This window comes from Ornithorhynchus anatinus, chromosome 8 (assembly GCF_004115215.2).
Source record: "Ornithorhynchus anatinus isolate Pmale09 chromosome 8, mOrnAna1.pri.v4, whole genome shotgun sequence".
Taxonomy (NCBI): Eukaryota; Metazoa; Chordata; class Mammalia; order Monotremata; family Ornithorhynchidae; genus Ornithorhynchus; species Ornithorhynchus anatinus.
In genome coordinates this window covers 7,200,431-7,216,258 of record NC_041735.1, presented here as the reverse complement: position 1 = coordinate 7,216,258, position 15,828 = coordinate 7,200,431, and the positions used below count along the sequence as shown (strand labels likewise).

Here is a 15,828-nt window from a genome sequence, read left to right as displayed (position 1 = left end):
CAGTGGAAAGAGCCCGGGCTTGGGAGTCAGAGGTCATGGGTTTGAATCTCAGCACCGCCGCTTGCCAGCTGTGTGACTTTGGGCAAGTCACTTAACTTCTCTGGGCCTCAGTACCCTCATCTGTAAAATGGGGATTAAAACTGCGAGCCCCACATGGGACGACCTCATCACCTTGTGCTAAGAACAGTGCTCTGCACATAGTAAGCGCTTAACAAATACCACTATTTTTTATTTACTAGATAGAGGATAATCAGCCCGGACACAGCCCCTCGTCCCACATGGGGCTCACAGACAAAGGTGGAGGGAGAAGAAGTTGGTAGTGGATCCTCATTTCAAGCTGAGCAAATTGGAGCACAGAGAATCAGTCAGTCAGTGGTATTCACTGCACACTTAACTGTTTGCAGAGCACCGAACCGGCGCTTGGGAGAGCTTGATACCACGGAGTTGGTAGGCCTCACCCTTGCCCTCAAGGAGCTTACAAGATAATGGAGGAGTTAAATGACTTGGCTAAAGTCACAGCAGGCAAGTACCTGAGCTCTGCTTTGGTGAGGCAAACGTTCTCTTCTCCGCAGAGTAGGCAGTTAGGATTAGGAAAGACTCTTGGCTCAGGGGAAGGACAAGAACGTTTCAGGTTCACGTGACTTTTCCAGTCCTGCCGTCGTTTGCTGTTTGAGCTGTGTCCGTGGGAGATTATTATGTTATTATGTTGGTATTTGTTAAGCGCTTACTATGTGCAGAGCACTGTTCTAAGCGCTGGGGTAGACACAGGGAATCAGGTTGTCCCACGTGGGGCTCACAGTCTTAATCCTCATTTTACAGATGAGGGAACTGAGGCATAGATAAGTGAAGTGACTTGCCCACAGTCACACAGCTGACAAGTGGCCGAGCTGGGATTCGAACTCATGAGCCCTGACTCCAAAGCCCGTGCTCTTTCCACTGAGCCACGCTGGGAGATGGTGCGGTGTTGTCTGGGCCATCTCCCCTCTGATCTGGTGGGATCTCAGCCAGCTGCAACTGCACCCCATATCGTTCCTGGTTTTCTTTAATGGTGTTTGTTAAGTGCTTACTGTGTTCCTGGTACTGTACTGTGCGCTGGGGTAGGTACAAAATAATTGGGTTGGACACAGTCCCTGTCCCACACGGGGCTCACTGTCCTACTCCCCATTTGACGGATGGGGGAGCCGAGGCCCAGAGAAGTAAAGTGACTTGCCCAAGGTCACACAGCAGATAAGTGGCGGAATCGGGATTAGAACCCATGACCTTCTGACTTCCAGGCCCGTGCTCTATTCACTACGTCTTGCTGCCTCTCGGTGTTTGCTTCCCTTCATCGTCTGGGCCAGGAACGTGTCTACGAACTCCGTTATATTTCACTCTCCCAGGTGCTTAATACAGTGCTCTGCACGCTGTAAGCATTCAGTAAATGCCCTCGATTGATTTCCCCCACCTTCCACACTTTCTCCACTTGTCCCATCTCCCCACATCATCCTCCACACCCTCTTCCTTCCCTGGATGAGCTCAGCACAACTGCTTCTAAATTTGAAGTGTGTGTGTGGTGGATGGGAGGGGTCATCAAGCCCACAAACAAAAGAGCAGATGGGCTGAGCCTCCTTTAGCCTTCAGCTTCCCTTGCCCCAAGCAGCAGCCTGAGCAGAGAGAGGGCCGCCCATCCAGAGCCAGTTTCCTCCAAGAGCTTTGAAAGCATTTCCCACTATGGGTCACTTGAATCTTAGAGAGCTGCTCCTTGAGCTCTCCGGAGGAGCTGTTACCATGGAAATCCGTGGGTTTGAGGCTAGGAGAGAAAAGCAGGAGTTATTTTCTGGCTTCTGCAGGTACTCTCCCTTCTTTATGGAAAGAAAATAATCACTGAAATGACTCTGACCTTTCCTGCCTCCTTGACTCTTCCGCTCTCCCACTCTGCTCCTCTTCTTCCTTCTATTCCTCCTCCTCCTTTTCCTTCATCTCCTTCCATCACCTTCTGTGACTTTGCTACTGCTTATGCTGTCAGCACTGTACCACCACCACCTGCCCGTGGTGAGCATGCTCACCCCTATCTGATTATCTAATAATAATAATAATAGTATTTGTAAACACTTACTATGTGCCAAGAACTGTTCTAAGAGCAGGGGGCTCTCAGTCGTAATCCCGGTTTTACAGCTGAGGTAACTGAGGCACAGAGAAGTTAAGTGACTTGACTAAGGTCACACAGCAGACGAGTGGTGGAACCAGGATTAGAATGCATGACCTCTGACTCCCAGGCCTGTGCTCTTTCCACCAATAAGAATAATAGTAATTTTTAAGCATTTACTATGTGCCAGGCATTGTAGTGAGCGCTGGGAAAGATACAAGCGAATCAGGTTGCACTCAGGCCTTGTAGCACATGAGGCTCTCAGTCTTAATCCCCATTTTATAGATAAGGGAATTGAGACATAGAGAAGTGAAGTGACTTGAATACGAAGGCGCACAAGATCTTCTGGCAGGTTAAGGGGGAGACAAACTGGGCTTTTTGATGTGGGGCGTGGGCAGGTGTAAGCAGCTTGGCGAGGTCAGGAAATCTTCAGTGGCGTAGCAGGGTGAAAATTTTAAACATCGGAGCTGAAGGAATCATTCTCATGTCACCCATTGGCTTCCAGATCTCGAATCTCCCTGGGTCTCTGCCTTTCAGTCAATCAATCAGTCAATCAATCAGTCAGATTCATTGAGCACTTACTGTGTGCAGAGCACCTTATTAAGCTCTTGGGAGAGTAAAATATAATAGCTGGTAGACACAATCCCTGCCTACAATGAGCTTTCACTTTGACATATTTTCCATAGCCTATTACTTTAGCGTTAACTCAAATACGTATCTTCTTTCCCTTCTTCCTCCCTTCTGTAATTTTAGGGCCTGTCTTCCCCACTTATATGTATGTTCCTTGAGGGCAGGGATCATGAGTTCTAATTCTGTTGTACTTTCCCCATGCCCTTAGTACAGTGCTCAGTAGACACTCAGTAGAGACCACACTCAGTAAAGAACCCACTGGATTGTAAGCTACCAGTGAGCAGGGATCATATCTACTAAAACTACTGTAACCCTCAAATGCTTAGTACAGAGCTCTGCACAGAGTGAGAGCTTAATACAGTGATCGACTCATTGATTATTAACGGATGGCCCCTTTAAGATTAGGAGAATCAGTCACCCAGTTGGTATCTCTGGTGCTTATGAAAAACAAGAGCACAGTGTAGAAACTAAACTAAATAGTCCTTTGGAAATGACAGGTACTGATGTTTTTCATTTTTCAAGTGCTCAGTACAGTGCTCTGCACACAGTAAGTGCTCAATAAGTACCACTGATTGATTTTTGAGAGAGAGAGGAGGATGGTCTGGGAACTGTGCCAGAATCATGTAAAGTAGAGCAGGGATTGAATCCATTTGTCCCAGATGTGCAGAAGACGGACATTTCTACTTGTGAGTGTGAGTGTTGCAAAGTGGTTCCTAGCTATCTTGAATGATAATAATAATTATGGTATTTGTTAAGCCCTTACTATGTGCCAAGCAGTGTACCAAGCTCTAAGGTATATACAAGATAACCAGGTCCCACAAGGGGTTCACAGGTAAGTAGGAGAGCAAACAGGCTCTGAATCCCCATTTTGCAGATGAGGGAACTGAAGCACAGAGAAATGAAGTGCCGTACCCAAGGTCACACAGCAGAGAAGTGACGGAGCCGGGATTAGACTGGAAACTCGTTGTGGGCAGGGAATGAGTTTGTGTTATATCGTACTCTTCCAAGAGCTTAGTACCGTGCTTGCACACAGAAAGGGCTCAGTAAAATACAACTGAAGCTTCTCTGACCCACAGGCCTGTGCTCTTTCCACTAGGCCACACGGCTTCCCTCAACCTCCTCCTTTTGTCTCCCTGTCCCCTCGGGAGGGCGGGGAGGAAATGGATGCTTCATACAGAGTTGAGTGGGAGCTGGAGAGGAGGAGCTCCGCACTTTCCTCGCTGCTATTGTCCTCCAGAGAGCACCTGCTACTTTCAGCCCTGCCTGAGGAGCCATGGGGACTTTGATTAGGGGAGACTCTGTTTAAGGGAGGAGATTTTCTGAGGTGACTAATGTTGTCTTTTGGTTGCCAGGGAGACTGCCAGACCCGGGAGGAGGCTGTGGCGCTGGGCGTCGGGCTCTGCAACAATGGCTTCATGCACCACGGTAATTCCATCCCTGTGTTTGCCCCGGGAGGCTGGTTCACCTCCCCCTCACAAACACGCACACCTGCATCCCTCCCATTCAGCTGGTCCTGCCTGACATAACTCCCTAATAGCCGTAATAATGGCTGCGGCACCGTTGAACCTTCATCTGTGCCGAGCACTGTATGGAACGATGGGGAAACACACACAATAATCCCGTCAGACACAGCCCTTGTCCCACTCGGGACTAGTAGGTCTAACCAGGTGGAGAACAGGTATTCCATCTCCATTTTACAGATGAGGGAACCGAGGCATGGGGAAATAGCTGTCCCGAGGTCACACAACTGGCAGGGGGCAGAGCCAGGGTTAGAAACCAGGTTCCTTCATTCCCAGGCTGGGGCTCTTTCCACTAAACCATCCCGCTTCTGACTCGCTGTCTGTGCTGTGTTTGATACCAGAGTTCATTCCTCTCCCAGATTAGTGCAGAAAAGAGTATCAGTTCCCTTTTACTTCCCAGAGTCGTTGTGGAGTGTGAAACCAATAAAACCCCCACACTCTTGACTTCAGGCCCAGCAACAGCAGTAATAGAAATAATAATGGCTTAATAACTTCGAGTGAGCAAGCTGGGCAATTTCCCGAGAGAGAGAGTGACATGGGGCTGCAACTCAGGAGATCTAATTCCTAATCCTGGCTCTGCCCCTGGCCTGCTTGTCTTAGGTCATTCAACCTCTCTGGCTCTCACTTTCCTCTTCTATTAAATCGGAGTTAAGATACAAACATACATAGAGGAGGCGTCCGACGGATGGGCCACGCTCATCTGTCATCTCGGCTCCGGAGAGCCGACCTTCTTCCTCTCAACGGCTCCCCGAGGAACCATTTTATTATCGTTATTATTATCGTCATTAGCTGCTAACACTCTTATCATCATTAGCTCCACACGGGTTAATAATATTAGTATTGTTTTTGTCCGTCTGTCTCCCCCGATTAGACTGTAAGCCCCTCAGTGGGCAGGGACTGCCTCCATCTGTTGCCGATTTGTACTTTTCAAGCACTTAGTACAGTGCTCTGCACATAGTAAGCGCTCAATAAATACTATTGAATGAATGAAACAGCATGGCCTAGTGGAAAGAGCACGAGCCTGAGAGTCAGAGGACCTGGATTCTAATCCCGGCTCATCAACTGTGTGACCTTGGACAGGTGCCTCAGTTTCCTCAAATGTAAAATGGGGATTCAGCCCTCTTCCATCCTCCTTAGACTGAGTCCCATCGTGGGCAGGGACTTTGTCCAACCTGATTAACTTGTATCTTCCCCAGTGCTTAGAACAGTGATGGACACATAGTAAGTGCTTAACAAATATAATAGTCACAATAATAATAATGATAAAAATAATAATAATAGTCTCCCCACCTCACAGATTGTGAGCCCCATGTGGAACAGGGACTGAGTTTCATTTGATGATTTTTTTACTTACCTCAGAGTTTAGTTCAGTGCTTGGCAGAGAAGTGAAGGTCATGGTAGAGGTCGGTGGATGGGCCTTTCTGGGAAGGGGACATGGTGTAGGGACAGAAAACAGGGCCCTTGCCCCATCCTTTCTTCCTCCTCCTCCCTCAGCCCTCCTCCCCCACTCCCCAGCTCCCCGTGGGCTACCTGCCTTCTCCTCCGAACCAGATGTTACTGTACTTACTCTCTGTGGATTGTGAAACTGAATTCCCTTAACTGGCTCCAGATCCTCACCTAGAGCAGGACTTTCCCCAGGGACCAAGTCAAGCCTTCCCCGGGCCTCCCTCCTCCCCCAGAAACCTCGTTACGAGGCCCAAGGGCCAAGCGCCAGCAGCCCCGTTGTCAGAGGAGGCTTCTGGGAGGTCAGTCCACCCTGTGTTTTGTGGTTGGCCCCGCTCTTTGATTCATCTTTCCCATTTTAGACTGTTTTGGTCCCGGTGGTACCATTGAACGTGGACCCTGAGTATAATGAGGCAAGACCCTCGCACAAGTCCGCGTCCTGCAATTTCTCCCCCTTGCACCACTGTAATCAGGATGTGGCCTGAGGGGGAAAATCCCTCTGAAATTCACTCCACAGAAATGAAACCCAGAAATAGCAGTTCAGGGTGGGATCCTAATTATCTTCCCTCACAAGCTGACCTTGGGCGTGAGGGACTGGATTGTGGGTGTAGCCAAGTAGAATCACGGCTGAGAGGGAAGGGCATTCTGGAAGCTACCGGCCAGGAATTTCTGTGCTCAGAGAAGGGCCTTGAGATGACACTACAGAACATTTCTCTGCCCGCTGACTGAGACCTTGGCTTCAGGGCAGCCCTCACTCTCCAATAATTAATTCAAATGTATTTATTGAGCGCTTACTTTGTGCAGAACACTGTCCTAAACCCTCGGGAGTTCAAACAGTAAAACAGTAAACGGACACATTCCCTGCCACCACAAGCTTAAAGTCTAGATGAGGGGATAATGATATTTATTAAGGCTAACTCCGTGCCAGGCACTGTATACCAAAGGTAGATACAAGCTAATCAGATTGGCACAGTCCTGTCCCATGTGGAACTCACAGTCTCAATCTCTATTTTACAGATGAGGTAAATAATAATAAAACGACGGCAGGATTTGTTAAGCGCTTACTGTGAACCAAGCATTGTGCTAAATGCTGGGGTAATCAGTGGTATTTTTTGAGTGCTTACTGTGTGCTTTGCACACTGTACTAAGAGCTTGGGAGATTAAAGTATAACAGACGTATTCAACATATTCCCAGTCCAGAAGGAGTTTACATTAATTCATTCAATCAATCATTCATTCGGTCGTATTTATTGAGTGCTTACTGTGTGCAGATCACTGTACTAAGTGCTTGAGAGTGTACAGTATAACAGTAAGGAGGCACATTCCCTGCCCACAACAAGCTTACAGTCTGTACCCTGGGGACAGACATTAATATAAATGGATAAATTACAGATATGGACATAAGTGCTTTGGGGCTGGGGGTGGAGTGAATAAAGCAAACAAATGTAAGGGCAAGGGCTATGCAGAAAGGAGACGGGGTAGGAAGAATGAATTCTTAGTCGGGGAAAGCCTCTTGGAGGAGATGGGATTTTAATGAGGGTTTGAAGGTGGGCAGAGTTATAGTCTGTCAGCTTTGAAGAGGGAGGGTGTTCCTGGCCAGAGACAGGATGTGGGTGAGAGGGTGGTGACTGAGTCGATGAGATCGAGGTACAGTGGGTAGGTTGGCATAAGAAGAGCGTAGATAGATATGAGATAATTAACTCAGGTCCCAGGGGCAGTCTGGGGAAGCCTGGAAGGTCATGGACCCCTTTTACCATCTTAGATGCCTGGCTTCTGGGCTCTGCAGACCCCCAGAAGAAACGATGAAATCACGTGACTGATTCCCTGTTGGTTTTTATTGAATGGCTAATTCCCTACCCATCTCAGTGCTTTCGCACAGGACAAGCATTTGCTACATACCGTAACAATGCTGGTAACTCTGGTGGATCCAGAGGAGAAGGCCTTTCTTCACTCTGGGCTTCCCGTCTCCTCCCGGACAGTTCTATGGGCTCGTCGAGAGCAACCCAGACCGTGCCTGCATCATATCTGTTGCTTCCTGGGCTGTCGCTGGTTGCCATCGAGAGAAGTGGAAAAGTAAATGACAATAATAACAAGGGGAGAAGTTATATTATTGGCCATGGGGAAGAGTGGAAGAAGAAATGATGATAATACAGTTCCTTGATCATATGAACAGTAATAGTAATGTACCTTGAATTTATAATGTGCTTTAGTACTTCCAAAGGGCTTTCTTTCACCTCAGTAATCTTGTTTCATCCCCAGGGTGCACCTGTGAGTGTGAGAGAGGAAGGGGAAGGGTTTATAATACTCAGAAGGAAAGAGAGGCACCGACTCCCTGAGCAAGAATGCTCAAGGGATTGGCAGTTTGGGGCTGAGGTGTTTATTTCTGGTGTTTCCCCAGCTACTTTTGAGTTTGTGTTTCTTCCTTTTCTTCACACCGTCTCTGAGCCTCTGAGGGATTTTCTGCCCTCCAGCAGAAATCAATACTGAGCCCTTATTGTATGCCAAGCGCTTGGGAGAGTAAAAAGCACCCATACCCAACCCAGATTCTTGTTGGGAAATTTGTTTTAGTCAGGACTGAGCAACCAGGCTGCAGGAGGAAGGGAGAGGTCTTCACAAAGTTCAGTGGGGCCTTCTCTCTCTCTCTCTCTTTTTAAGCGATCTGTTATGTGCTTACTAGGTATCTAGTCCATATCCCACATAGGGCTCCCAGTCTTAATCCTCATTTTACAGATGAGGCAACTGAGGCACGGAAAAGTAAAGTGACTTGCCCAAGGTCACACAGCGAGCGAGTGGCAGAGTTGGTTTTAGAACCCTGATCCTTCAGACTTCCAGGCCAATGCTCTATCCACGAGGCCATGCTGCTTCTTTATAAAGGATGTAAAACAGGAGACAGGCTGCCAGGGGGCCTTGACCTGTCTCACAACAGGCCCTGTGTTTTCCTTTGGGAATTTATCCAGGGCCTGACTGAATCTAGAGGTGCTTCTGAAGTTGCCTCTGCCTGCAGACCCGGATCACCAGAAGGACAAGAGGGAAATGGACCATTTGACATTACTTAGGGGTCAGGAGTTTAGGCCCTGCAGTTTTTAAAGGACAGAAGGGTTGTCTAGGGAAGCCAACTCTGCCTCTGATTCGATGGAAGGACAGCTTCCCTGGGGAATCAGAAAACACAGGTTCTAATCCCAACTCTGTCACTGGTGTGTTGTGGGACTTCAGGAAAGGTTTCTTAACCTCCTCTGTGGTGCTCAGTTTCCTCATATGAAAAGCAATGTGGCCTAATGGAAAGGGCCTGGGAGTCAGAGGACCTGGTTTTAATCCCAACCTTGCCACTTTTCTGCTGTGTGACCTTGGGCAAGCCACTTCTCTCTGCCTCAGTTTCCTCATCTGCAAAATGGGGATTCATTCCCTGTTCTCCTTCCTAATTAGACTGTGAGCCCCAAATGGGACAGGGGCTATGTCCAACCTGATTATCTAGTATCTACCTCTTAGTAAAGTGCTTGGCACAGGGTAAGCACTTAATAAATACCATCATCAGAATTATTATCTCACACTTTGGATTATGTCCCAGCAAGGCTATTGATCGCTCCACTTCTTGGAATTCTCACTTTATTTTTTCAAGTGTTCTTTCATGATTGTCTTGGAGGGGGAACCAGAGGGAGATTAAGGCTGCTTTTCTCCCTCAAAGATCATCTGTGACTCTCTGGAAACTGACCACAGGAGAGGCATAAGGTATTCCTAGTCAGAGTCATAATTAATAATTGTGGTATGTGGTCAGAGCCCAGCCTGGTTCCAAACAGTGAGTTAGTTAAACTGTAAGTAGATTAGACAATGCTCTGCACACAGTAAGCGCTCAATAAATAAGATTGAATGACTTAGACACAGACCCTGTCCCACATAAACTCTAAGCAGGTTAGGCACAAACCCTGTCCCACATGGGACTCACAGACAAAGAGTATCTCTGGAAAGCAAGTGGGCCAATGACGTTAATCTCTGATTCTCTTCAGAGCTGAGGTTCATCCCTGAGTTACTTCCTCCTCTGTGTTTCCCGAGCTTTATATCTCCCACCTTATGTCAGGCCGGGACCGGGCCGTGTCTAAATGTGGGTTCCCTGTGTGTTGTGTTTCCTCTCTTGTTCAGTCCTGGAGAAGAGTGAGTTCAAAGACGAATCCCAATATTTCCGCTTCCACGCTGATGAAGAGATGGAGGGGACGAGTTCGAGGAACAAGCAACTCCGCAATGACTTCAAGCTGGTTGAAAACATCATAGCCAAGAGCCTGCTGGTAAGAGCAGTGTAGCCCTCTCTCCCTCTCCAACTCCCTCCTTGCGTCTCCCCTCCCCCTACCCACCTGACATTCCTTTCTGGGACCCTAACAATCTTCTCATTGTGATGTTATTCCAAGCCATGACTCCTTAATCTCTGGGATTCTAGCTTCGGGAGAGGAGTGTTTTACCGCATTTTTTGATTGCATTTGTTAGGCGCTTACTATGTGCCAGGCATTGTGCTAAGCAATGGGGCAGATACAGGCTGCCCCAATCCATGTCCCACATGGGGCTTACAGTCTTAATCCCCATTTTACAGATGAGGCAACTGAGGCATAGAGAAGTTAAAGGACTTGCCCAAGGTCACACAGCAGACAGATTGGCAGAGTCAGGATTAGAACCCAAGTCCTTCTGACTCCCAGTCTCGTACTCCATCCACTAGGCCATGCTGTTTCTCAGTTTGTTGAACTGGGGAGCCAGTATGGTTCAGTGGAAAGAGCAGGGGATCAAGAAAAAGACTGATCCAGATCCTAGTCCCAGCTCTACCACGGAACTATTATTTGACCTTAGGTAAGACATTAACTTTTCTAGATCTCATTTCCCTCCCCTATAAGATGGAGGTAAATTTGATGGTGAGCCACGTGTGGGAGAAGGACTGTGCCCAATCTATAGTCATATAGCTTCCCCGGTGCTTTGAACTTTCCCAAGCACTGTACTGAGTGCTTGGGAAGGTGTGATACAGTAGAAATACGACATAGGAAGCACTCAAAAAGTGATGTAGTTAATGACTCAGGGTGGTAATTGGCAGAGGAGATTCCTACTTTGGTATCCTGTCTGGGTGAAGGTCTTGTTTTGGCCCTCTTTTGGCGAGGACTAGCAGTTGAGCTCTCTCCTGGATGGGGCCTACTGGTCTCTCGCCAGTTCAGCCTCTCTTAGGCTTCAGGCCTGGGCCGGTGGAAGATGGAGACAACACTTTCAAGTTGAAGTTGAGAATTCTTCCATCGGCATTGAGTTAACTATCAGTCTGTCCCGTCGAGGTAAGTCCCCAACCCCTACCAATCCATCAGAAAGTTCCACCTCCCAGCCAGCGCTATGCCAAGACGAGTCTGTGATTTCTTCCCCGACCAACCACCTTGTTGAGGCTTTCCCCACCTGAGGGAAGAAAGAGACTGTGGGAAGAGCCCGTGTGGAGAGAAGTGAATGGGAGCCTGATTTGGGTAACTTCTTCTGGTTTGGTTTCCAGATTTCACCTCAGGAAGAGGACTATGGCTTCGACATTGAAGAAAAAAACAAGGCAATCGTGGTGAAGTCTGTCCAGAGAGGGTCTCTCGCCGAGGTGAGCTATTCCTCTCGCATAAGAACTGCTCCGTGTCTGGGAACCAGGCCAAGGAAAGCAGCTTCTGAAATTTACCTTTCTGCCCCTTTCTAGTGATGGGAATAAAGAGGATGATGATGATGGTTTTTGTTAAGAGCTTACTATGTGCCAGGCACTGTACTAAGTGCTGGGGCGGATACAAGCAAATTGAGTTGGTCACAGTCCCTGTCCCATGTGGGGCTCACATTCTCTATCCCCACTCTGCAGACAGGGTCAACTGAGGCCCAGTGAAGTGACTTGCCTAAGGTCACACGGTTGAGTTTTCTCATCATGCTTCAGCACTTTGATACTTCTCCCAGTCCCAGAGCACTTGCCAATCAATCGTATTTATTGAGGGCTGACTATGTGACAAGCACTGTGTTATGTGCTTGGGAGAGTACAGTACAACAGAGTTGGTAGACTCTTACGTGCATATTCATTTGATTCTATTGACTGAGCGCTTAACTGGGTGCAGAGCACGGTACTAAGCGCTTAGGCTTATACTCCGCTGCTTATCCTATCTGTAATTAATTTTAATATCTGCCTCCCCCTCTAGACTATAAGCTCCTTGTGGGCAGGGATTGGGCCTACCAACTCTATTATATTGTCCTTTCCCAAGTGCTTAGTACAGTGTCTGCATAAAGTAAGCACTCATTAAGTATCATTGATCGATGAGTAATGGTATCACAATCTAGCGGGATTGGAAACCGGAGACCCCGGGGTCTCTGTTACTGACCTAATGTGCGATTATGGGTAAGTTACTTAACCTCTCTGCGCCTCAGTTCCCTCATCTGCAGAATGGGAATAAGCCACCTGTTCTCCCTAAATCCTAGGTCATGAGCCGCTGGAGGGACGGGGACCAGATCTGACCTCTCTATCCTGAATCCGACCCAGGACTTAGCACAGTACTTGGCATTCTAAAAGTACTACATAAAAACTCTCCACACTATAAACTACCCACCTGGTAGCCACAAGTCTCCTGGTTTCCCTGCCCTAAGGGTCACTGGAAGGCCTGAAACCAGAGGAGACTGTTTCCAGGCAAACAGTGATTCCCCTGATTTCTGAATAGTTTCTTCTCTCCCACCCAGCTGTCCTGGAAGGAGCTGGATGCTCTCCACTTTAAGTCTCGGGCAACCGTCCTTACCCCCCTATTCTGTGTATGGTTCCCAGATGGCAGGCCTGCAGGTGGGAAGGAAGATCTACTCCATTAATGAGGACATGGTGTTCCTGCGCCCCTTCTCAGAGGTGGAGACCCTCTTGAATCAGTCCTTCTGCTCGCGGAGGCCCCTCCGGCTCCTGGTCGCCACCAAGGCAAAAGAGCAAGTATCCAGGGCTAGCTGGGAAGGAGCTTGTAGCATTTTGGGAACTGTTGCCCTTGACACATGTCAATGATTTGGGTCCTTCCCCACTCACTCTGCTCATCCTGGATGTTCTCCTAACCTTCAGCTTTGAGGCACTAGATCGGCTCTCTCCCTCCTGCTCTTCCACCCTCTTCTCCCACCACCCTCCAGCTCGCCCTCTTTATTCCTCTCCAACCAACATATTCACCGTGCCTCGTTCTCATCTCTCCCTCCAGAGACCTCTCGCTCACATCCCCGCCCCCCCGCCCCATCGGGAACTCCTTCCCCTTTCACATCGGACAGGTCACACAACTCTCCCCATCTTCAAAGCCCTTTTGAAATCACTTCTCCAAGAGGCCTACCCTGATTAATCTCTCATTCCCCCCCCACTTTATATTCCTCCTATCTGCCACTTCGGTGTCGCGCGATCACTCAAGAACTCGAAACCTCCCGTAGCACTTTTATACACCCCTTACCTACTGGAAGGCTTAAACCTCAAACCCTGTAAATATCCCACCTCCTTTTTCTTCTTCCTCCTCTCTGTAGTACAGTGCTGAGCACTTAATACAATGCTCTGCACCCAGTAAGGGCTCGATGAAGACCACTGATGGATTATAATTTGTCTTTGCATCATACCTGCTATATTGTGAGCTTCTTGAGGGCAGGGATCATGCTTACTAACTCTACTGTATGTTCCCAGGTGATTAGTACAGTGTTATGCACACAGTAGGTGCTCAATAAATACTATCGATTGAGCTTCCAGGAGAGATTGTGCTCTTAGGACAGTTTGCAGCGTGCAAGCGCACCACCTGTTTAACATGTCCCTCTAAGGAGTGTCATTCTCAAGCATGGGGAAGTGCTCCTCTTCAAATTAATTTCTCCCTCTGTCCTTTTCCCAGGATTATTAAAGTCCCAGATCGGCCCGATCCGCTCTGCTTCCAGATCCGAGGAGAAGCACCGCCCTACGTCCGTGCCGTGGGGAGAGGTGAGCTGGGACTAGAAGCGACGAGGAACCAGGCGAGGGATTAAGACCGGGACCCCCATGTGGAACAGGGACTGTGTCCAACCCCATTACCTCCAACCTACTCCGGCTCTTAGTAGAGTGGCTGGCACATAGTAAGCGCTTAACAAATACCACAGTCATCACAGCTCTGGGCTCCCGGCAGCCCCTCGAGTTTTGGGGTGCTGAGAAGTGAGCGCGGTGGAAGAGCAGTAGTCCCTACTTATCCGTACCCCAGCAGAGGCTTCTCCGGAGAGGAAGCTTGTCCAGAAAAATGCAGCGTGAAGGAAAATGAGAAGCAGGGAGGCCCAGTGGAAACCGCACCGGCCCGGAAGTCAGAAGGACCCGGGTTCTAGTCCCGGCTCCACCACTTGTCTGTTGTGTGACCTCGGGTGTGTCACTTCACTGTAGTACGGTGCCCGGCACGAAGTAAGCGTTTAACACATACCACAATTATATTACTACTTTGGCCTCAGCTCCCTCATCTGTAAAACGGGGATTAAGACCGTGAGCTCCTTGTGGGACGTACACTCTGTCCAATCCTCTCCCTTAGTGCTTAATACGGAGCGGAGTATAGAATAAGTGCTTAACAGATACCATTAAAATACGTATGAGGTGGGGAAGGACTTCCCAAAGGTCTTTGCTTTTAAAGGGTCTCTTCCTCCTGGATTGATTAAGATCCACCCCTTCCCCCTTCTCCTTTTCCCCTGTCTTGTGGTTCTCCTGAACCGGTTGCTTGGCTTTCCTGACCACAGATTCTCTGTCTCTGTCCTTCTCTGTCTCCGTCTCCCCGCAGGCTCCGAGGCGGCTGCAGTGGGGCTGCAGTCTGGTCAGTGCATTCTGAAAGTCAATGGCCACAACGTGATGAACGACAGCTACGTGGAGGTTCTGGAGAACTTCCTGGCGTTCCGGAGCAAGCAACAGGAAGCACTGGTGAGGGTCTGACTAATATCCGTTAGAGTGGAAGCTCGTAAGAATAACGATGATAATAATAATGATAGTATTTGTTAAGCGCTTACTATGTGCCAAGCACCCGTTCCGGGGTAGAGACAAGGGTGTCCCACCTGGGGCTCACAGTCTTCATCCCCGTTTTACAGATGAGGGAACTGAGGCGCAGAGAAGTGAAGTGATTTGCCCAAGGTCACACAACAGACAAGTGGCAGAGCTGGGATTAGAAATAAACTGTGGTATTTGTTAAGCGCATACTATGTGCAAAGCACTGTTCTAAGCGCTGGAGGATACAAGGTGAACAGGTTGTCCCACGTGGGGCTCACGGTTTTAATCCCCATTTGACAGAGGAGGTAACTGAGGCACAGCGAAGTTAAGTGACTTGCCCAAGGTCACACAGCTGACTAGCGGCAGAGCCGGGATTAGAACCCACGTCCTCCGACTCCCAAGCCCGTGCTCTTGCCTCTAAGTCACGTTGCTTAAGGGACGGTGGCATTTCATTATTTGGTACTTCCCAAGCGCACAGTATAGCACATCGCAGCAAGTGGCTGCTCGCTAAATGTTCTCCTCGTCCCCCGTATCTCACCTCTGTTCGTGAGCCCCACTTGGGGCAGGCACTAGGTGCCACCTGATTTGTTTGTATCCCCCACAGCGCTTAGTACGGTGCCTAGCATGTAGCGCTTAACAAATGCCATCATTATTATTATTATTCCAGTGCTCGGCACGAAGTAGGAGTGAGTAAGGTCGGCAGCGTTCAGCCAGTGGGGTTCAGACCATAGGGTAGCAACCGTGGCCGAGCAATTATAAGATTCTGACTGAGGGAGCAACAGACCACACCTTCGCCTCAGTACCTCCGTGAAGCAGCATGGCCGGCGGTTAGAGCACAGGCCTGGGATTCAGGAGGACCTGGGTTCTAATCCCAGTTCTGCCTCTTGTCTGCTGTGTGACCTTGGGCAAGTTACCGCACTTCTTTGTGCCTCGGTTACCTCATCTGTAAATGGGGATTAAGACCGTGAGCCCCATGTGGGACGGGGACTGTGTCCGATTCATTTTGCCGGTACCCGCTCCCAGAGTTTAGTACGGTGCCTGAAACATAGTAAGTGCTTACCAAATACTAAACGGTTTTTTTTTTTTAATCATAATTTGAAGTCCCTACCAAGTCTGCTAGGAGGAGGCCTCCTATGGAGTCTCCCAGCTGCATGGGTCCTCAT

The 15,828-nt window shown here is 48.8% G+C and overlaps 1 protein-coding gene across 1 annotated transcript in view; it reads left to right on the top strand.

Annotated features, from left to right (window-relative positions):
- Nucleotides 1-15,828, top strand: part of PREX1 (phosphatidylinositol-3,4,5-trisphosphate dependent Rac exchange factor 1) — a gene marked incomplete at its 5' end in the record, with an annotated part of 189,410 nt that overhangs the window by 148,259 nt on the left and 25,323 nt on the right. The window contains 6 exons of the mRNA XM_039912880.1: nt 4,108-4,180; nt 9,853-9,995; nt 11,219-11,311; nt 12,500-12,648; nt 13,569-13,654; nt 14,466-14,602. Coding sequence (XP_039768814.1) covers nt 4,108-4,180; nt 9,853-9,995; nt 11,219-11,311; nt 12,500-12,648; nt 13,569-13,654; nt 14,466-14,602 — 681 coding nt within the window. The remainder of the gene's footprint in view (nt 1-4,107; nt 4,181-9,852; nt 9,996-11,218; nt 11,312-12,499; nt 12,649-13,568; nt 13,655-14,465; nt 14,603-15,828) is intronic.